General features: G+C 37.0%; 2 protein-coding genes across 4 annotated transcripts in view; one reads left to right on the forward strand and one right to left on the reverse strand.

The window, feature by feature from the left end:
• The window catches only part of pbk (PDZ binding kinase), an 8,499-nt gene extending 5,962 nt beyond the window's left edge, over window positions 1–2,537 (forward strand). For both annotated transcript variants that reach the window (XM_015371767.1, XM_015371768.1), the window contains exons 5-7: window positions 296–425; window positions 839–1,021; window positions 1,553–2,537. In XM_015371767.1, coding sequence (XP_015227253.1) covers window positions 296–425; window positions 839–1,021; window positions 1,553–1,785 — 546 coding nt within the window. In that variant the 3' untranslated portion in view covers window positions 1,786–2,537. The remainder of the gene's footprint in view (window positions 1–295; window positions 426–838; window positions 1,022–1,552) is intronic.
• Window positions 2,538–2,716: 179 nt separating this feature from the next.
• esco2 (establishment of sister chromatid cohesion N-acetyltransferase 2) overlaps window positions 2,717–6,836 on the reverse strand; it is an 8,608-nt gene continuing 4,488 nt past the window's right edge. For both annotated transcript variants that reach the window (XM_015371766.1, XM_015371765.1), the window contains exons 8-15: window positions 5,957–6,032; window positions 5,762–5,804; window positions 5,305–5,449; window positions 4,716–4,847; window positions 4,011–4,100; window positions 3,771–3,914; window positions 3,295–3,479; window positions 2,717–3,080 (exon numbers count right to left, since the gene is read on the reverse strand). In XM_015371766.1, the coding sequence (XP_015227252.1) occupies window positions 2,948–3,080; window positions 3,295–3,479; window positions 3,771–3,914; window positions 4,011–4,100; window positions 4,716–4,847; window positions 5,305–5,449; window positions 5,762–5,804; window positions 5,957–6,032 (948 nt within the window). In that variant the 3' untranslated portion in view covers window positions 2,717–2,947. The remainder of the gene's footprint in view (window positions 3,081–3,294; window positions 3,480–3,770; window positions 3,915–4,010; window positions 4,101–4,715; window positions 4,848–5,304; window positions 5,450–5,761; window positions 5,805–5,956; window positions 6,033–6,836) is intronic.

Raw genomic sequence — 6,836 nt, forward strand, 5'->3', positions numbered from 1 at the left:
TATATATATATATATATATATATATATATATATATATATATAAGCACCTCAGTGTGACAGTCATAATAGAAGAAACTTAAAAGGGGCCAACTTTTTTATTTTAACCCGTATCTAACATGTGAAATGTTGCCATTAATGCACTTATATACCAGCCAGATGTGATATAAAAGGTTACTTATACTAATAAAATAATTTTTTGTTTAACTTTTCACAGGCTTTAAATACAAGTTTGTGTTTTCATTTGGTTTCTTTTTATTCCAAACCAGATTATTAAGTTTATATATTGTCTTTGCAGTACCTTCACAATGAGAAGAAGCTTCTGCATGGGGACATGAAGTCGTGTAACGTGGTTATCAAAGGTGATTTTGAGACTGTCAAGATCTGTGACGTTGGTGTCTCTCTGCATCTCGACGAGAACATGAAAGGTATAACTTATCTTCAATTATAAAGGGTTCTCAGTCTTTTGGGACGTCCTTTAGGAAATTGATCAGTTGTTACTAGAGGGGATAGTTTATATCAGCCCAGAAGTAAAATATATGTATATATTCCATGTCCTCTCAATCTACTGGTCTATCAGAACCCAGAGGGAGAGTGTGGCGTTTAACCTTGTGGTTGTTAGTCTAGCGCCCCTAGTGGCTCAGTTGTGGCTTTAAGTGCATGATATTAGCCAGCGTAAATGATTGGGAGGGGTGGATATTTAGAGGTAAACTTGCCTTTGTTTAGCTTAAAAGACAGAAAATGAAGAAGGTAAACTAGATATGTATTGTAGCTCCTATGTGTAAATGTTGTAGAGATGCCCATCAAAGAGTTAGATAACAATAACCCCACTTGTTCTCAGTGTCTGACCCTAAGGCAGAGTATATCGGCACAGAGCCGTGGAAGCCAAAAGAAGCTCTGGAGGAGGGAGGAGAAATCACCGATAAGGCAGACATCTTCGCCTTCGGTCTGACCCTGTGGGAGATGATGACTCTGGACATGCCTCACCTGCAGATGCTGGACGGTGATGAAGACGATAACGGGGGTAAGATGGCTTGACAATTGTGGGCTTATGGATACATAAGCCCACAATATGACAGCGTTCATAAGATGTAGGCAAATCACTGTCCCCCAGACATCCACGGTTATATTTTTTATATTTATATTTTTTTTTAAACAAAGCGGAGTGTGTATGATGTCATCCGCGCGCTATAAAGAAAAGGCTACTAATAAAGAAAAATCATGGTTGTAGTCTTAAACTTGTCAGCATTTTATAGTGTTATTTTAATCTGTCTTAGTATACTCTAGATTCCTTATTGCCTTTTAGGAACATTTTATCTGATTTGTTGTGTAATAAATGAAAATAGTTAAACGAATATGTTATTGTGGTTAAGACTTAGGAAATAGTTATGGTAGCAAACTTAACATTAGTTGGTTTTTACCAGTGAATCCTAACAACTACCTTTATTTGTACTTCTGAAAGGAAAATAAAATCTAACTCAGATGGATTTATGGTATTAAAACAAACCATCTTGCATCACAAGATTCACTGATTTAAATATTGTGTACATTCTAGACGATTCAATGGAGGAGAGCTTTGATGAGGATGCCTATTATGAGCGTTTGGGGACGAGGCCTCCGCTGGACGCTGCGTCTCTGGGCACCTCGTACAGGAGGATGGTGGAGCTCTTCTGTCTTTGCACTGAGGAAGACCCTAAGAAGAGACCATCAGCTGCACAGATTGTCCAGGCCTTAGAGGACAACACTGTGTTGGACAGAGCACCATGTGAGGTGATCGTTATTGATTAACATCTTCATTTATTGCTCTGAACTCTTGTAAATGTTAACCATTTGTCTGGAACAGTTAAAACACTGTTTTATAATTGTCATTTCTATGTTTTGTCATCTTTTACTGTATCCTTTACTTCATGAACTTTTTCACAGTAAACCATAAAATGCTCTTACTATTGTCTGTTTGTAAATAAGTGTAAAAGGTAAAAGTGGGTGGGGGAAAAAAAGGAATATCCTTAAAATAATTTTTGTTAAATGTACGAAGCAGGAACATCCCTCAAAGGGGAAAGAGTCGTTCAACCAAACTAGCTTAATTCACCAGATCGTATCTTACTTTTAAATACTTATATTACAAATGAGAAAAATATAAACGTAAAAGAAAAAAAAAAAGCTTTGTTTTATAATTTGATAAGTACATCGCCATGTTGCAGTACCTCGCACGGTGATGTCCAGGGATAGATTAATGCTAGCTCTAGCAGTTGTATAGATTGGAAGCACTGATAGATCACAACCATAAAACCCTTTCAGCTTTATCTTGCATCAAACCAAATGTTCTATGGTTGATCTGTCGCCAGTATATCCAATTGCTAGAACTAGCGTCAATCAACCCCCTGCGGTCACCATTCGAGGTACTGCAACATGGTGGCACCCTTACCAAAGAATTATAAAACAAAAGGTTTTTAATTTGACTCTTTACGTTTGTAATTTAATTATCGATAACAGTAAGACACAATCCCATGAACTAAGTTAGTTTGATCGTTTCATTTCCCCTTTAACAGTGATGGAATTCGTGTTTCAGAAATATTTCGCCTTCAAAGTGCAGAATACTTCCAACGGGTACATGGAAAATGAATCCTATCATGTTGAACATGTCTCACAAATTGAGATTGTCAGTTAAAACTGAACTCACAATAAAAATGCTTAAAAGCCACATCAAATTGTACGAACTTTTATTTTCCCACTGCAGCAGGGGAAGGGATATTAAAACATTCAGGGAAAAGGGCTGCATTATAAATACAGAATACTAAACCTTACCCAATAGAAACAACTTTACACACAAAGCTTTAACAAAAAACAGCTTTGCATATAATTAACATTCAGCAAAAAAACCTTTGACACGAAAAACTTCAGAACTTCACACCAATTAATGCAGCATGTTTAATGAACTGTTGCTTCCTTCTTATGCTATGAAGTTGTAAATAAGGAAGGTTGGTGTGTTGCAGTACTTGGTGGCAAACAGCTTCCCATCAGGTGTTGGATCAGAAAATGCAATTTCGTCCTTGCTCAGATAACTTCCAAACATGAAGGTGCTCCTTTAAAAAAAAAAAAGAAAAGAAGGGGGGCAGACAGGAGGTGGAACAAGAGATGATTAAATCGTTAGTCATGTGTTCAGAAAAATAATACTTTTTAATCTGACTACTTAAAGTAATCACGTCTCTAAAATATGGAACCAAGAGCCACAATGATTATGCCTGAAAAATTTACTTCAAAATAAAAACAAGAAAAGGCCAATTGCAGACGTCTCACCTCACTGTGTCCAGCATACGGGTTGCGATGCCCTGCCGCCTCGCCAGGCTGAAGACCCAGATCCGACTGATTCCACACAGAGCTTGTTCTGGGGTGGTGGAGCAGCACCAGGCTCTGTGGCGTTCCATGAAGTCATCCTTCGTCATGTCTTTCTTGTGATCTGGCTGCTCCAGAACCCTGTAGGCCTGCATGGAAAAACGGGATAACAATTTCCAAAGCTTAAGATCTGTATGAAGGCTTTTGTATAACAGGGTAGTCGCAAAACAGTTTCAAAAACTATTAGGTTTTAAAATTAGATTCTGTTTCAGAAAAATATTTTCTTTTACAATTCCGATGATTAGTCAATAAAAACAGCTTACCAGTCTGAATTGAAATTAATTGTATACACACACAAAATTAAACAGGCATTATTGGTGGCCATTAAACCAAACAAATATTTAAAGCAATGAAAACCTCATCTTTTTTTTTTTTTTTACCAGTCTTATGGGTTCGGCAATGAGACATCCTACAACCAGTCGGTCTGTGTTGATGAACAGGAAGGTTTTAGCCTGCGTTGGTCTGCTCAGAGTCACCTGCTGGAAACCCAACTCGTTATCGGCGATACGGCGGACTTCTTCAGCCTTAAAAAAAAAAAAAAAAGCATAACTTCGATTTGTGCCTGACACAAATTATTTTTGCACAACAACCCAAGAATTATCCAGAGTGTGGTCCCCTACCTTTCTGACTGCATACTTCGGATCATCGGGTAAAACCAGGATAATTTTACCGTCCCAGAACTCTGCCACTACCCGTTCCTTTTTCCAACCCTGGAAAAATAAAGAATGAAACTTCAGATCAATTAATTAGAAACCTATTCTCAACTATTTACTTCAAGTTTTTTTTCTGTTAATTTCTTATGTTTAAGATTTAAAGCAAATTAAACTTCCACTTTTCGGAAAAAATTAAGATTACGTTGAACAAAAATTGAATGTTTGACAGAAATGTGTTACATCCTTTATCCTAACACCAAACTTTCCAACACGTTTGGATACAGCCGGATTATCCGAGGTAAAACACAAAAAAGCAGTGTCAGCTGTAAAAAGGCCTTAATATAACATTTCTGTTAAAATATTGAACAATTCAGCTCTAAGACCACCACCAAAATGAAAATAAACAAAAGGCAAATTTTGTCAATGAGTTTCGCATTTTGGATCAAGTTGCTATAAGCTTGAATAAACTTTTGATTATGCTCCAATTTTAACTTTAAATACATACTTAACTAAATTATGGAGGTAATTAAAATGACTATGATCAGATATGGACATCGGCTATCCTCTGGCTTTAACGTGAGTTAAAACAAGCTTTGTTCTTTTCAAAAATCGCAAAAAAAAAAAAAGTTGCTTTCATAGATTTCCTGGTAAAGGTTTTTAAGGAAATCTTACCACGTATCTGATGGAGTCCAGAAACTGCTGGTGGAACTGGGTGTGTTGGAAATTGTCCTCGGGGTTGTCTGCACTGTAAACCATTCCACAGGAGCTGCAGGTTGTAGCACCAAACTGCTTCTGTCCAGCATCCTGGCAAATACAGTCAGGAAAACTCACGTCACTAAGTCTTCCTTCTCACAAGAAGTAAAAGACATGATGTTTAGCAATTATAATAAAAAATATTTGGTGAATGCGAAAATTTTGAGACTATCGTCCTCCTGTTTGGAACCTGGTCATTATTTTAAGGTGTTAAAAATAAAATACTTTATTTAAGAGACAATTTTAAACAGATTTCATATACAACAAAATTGTTTAACCATCCTAAAATATATAATTATGGCATGTTGTGCCATGTAGTGTACTTTTACTTTTTTTTTTGTTCCCTCTAACATTTTGTAGCATACGTAACAAACTAATATTACACTGTATTAAATACTTAAAAAAAAAAAAAAGCATTATGAATTTGATATACACAATCTATTCATGTACAAAGCATGAAGCAAAACAAAATTCAGGCACTGAAAAATAAAGGATAAAAAAGGCTCACAATGATGAGCTGGTCGTGGTCCAGCTTTTCCTTCTTCCTGCGAGTTTGTCGCTCTTTCACTGCAGATGAAGCTGGCAGGGGTGAAGCTCCTGAGGAGACAGAGGGGGTACTGCAGGATACTGGAGGACGCAGCGCTGCACTCAGTCTGAAAAAAGAAATTAAAACATTAGGTGGTGGCGACTGTTGTGTCTTTTAAATAATGCAAATTAAAAGTGTAAAGATAAGCTTCAATTTCACTGCTGTACAATCATTTCATCACTTCTTTATTTTTAAGATTGAAATATCTGGTTAATCATTTAATATCAAAGAATGTAAATACTTAAAAAAATATGTGAAAAACCCAAAAGAGGACAGCAGGAAATAAGATAAAACACAATAAAATACTCCGAGTCAGCTCATGTTGAATGCATGCACACAAATATTAAGCCAAACAACAACATCTTTAAAAATATCTCACCTTTTTGATGAGGAGCCAAATATGGGGTACACCGCTCCAGAAGCTGGAGAAGAGGAGGGGGAGTGATGTAGTATTAGGATTAGGTATTTTGTATAAACATAAATGTTCTGTCTGACTTGGAAAAAGAATCTGCCACAGATCAATTATTATAACCATTTAAGCAAGGGTTGAAGCGGATAAAATGTTGACGCACACCTTTGGAAGGAGTTGTGGAAGATTCGGTGGGGTTTATTTTACTTTGCTCAGAACCGCCATCTGTCTGCAATTCATCCTGTATAATATAAAAAGAAAAGAAAAACAAGCATTAAAGTTAAATCCTGCACAATGTCATCATATGATGCTTTTTATGAAACCTAATGCTGCTGAAGCAAACATGTCTTCACATCAATCAAGTCAATGTTTATTTGTTCAATTTCAGAGGCTGCATCCTCCAAGGACCCGGTCTACCTGGACTGGGTTCTTCGAGTTCCGTGAAAATAAAGATACTGGAAGGGCTTTGGCTATGGATTCAAACAGGTCCAGCCTTCTCAAGCTTTCCCTTCCCGTATGTTCTGTTGCCCAGCTACCATGAAAGTTGACACACAAATAGGCAAAGAATGCGTACTGAACTCGTTATGACTGTTCTGGGTGTTAATAACATTTCAGAGGAGTTTCAGCAGCAGTACCGTCGTCGCAAATATCAGATAAGTAGTCTCCACACTGCAGAAAACATTTTAATAGACCAAACATCACCCACTACATGTCTGACTCACTAATCATCAAAAAACTATTTTCGTCAATTTCAGTCAGAAGTATTCACATACTTATATAAAACCTCACAATTTTCACCAGTTTGGGTGAAAACTGTTCAAAACGGGCAAAAAGAAGGCTGCATTTGTCGGCCGCACAACAAAGAATCTTTCAATCTGAACAGGCCTCAACGTCGCGGTATGACATGATCGGCCAATGAATCTGGCCTTCGGAGGACGCAGCCAATTAATTCAAACTTAAAGGAGAAGTTCGGTTTTTTACACTTTAAGCCCATTTTCTGTAGTGTCCAGGATGAAATCGAATGATCGACACCAAAAGTTTGACA

Source organism: Cyprinodon variegatus, unplaced genomic scaffold (genome assembly GCF_000732505.1).
Source record: "Cyprinodon variegatus isolate N-32 unplaced genomic scaffold, C_variegatus-1.0 Scaffold64, whole genome shotgun sequence".
In the NCBI taxonomy this organism is placed as follows: domain Eukaryota; kingdom Metazoa; phylum Chordata; class Actinopteri; order Cyprinodontiformes; family Cyprinodontidae; genus Cyprinodon; species Cyprinodon variegatus.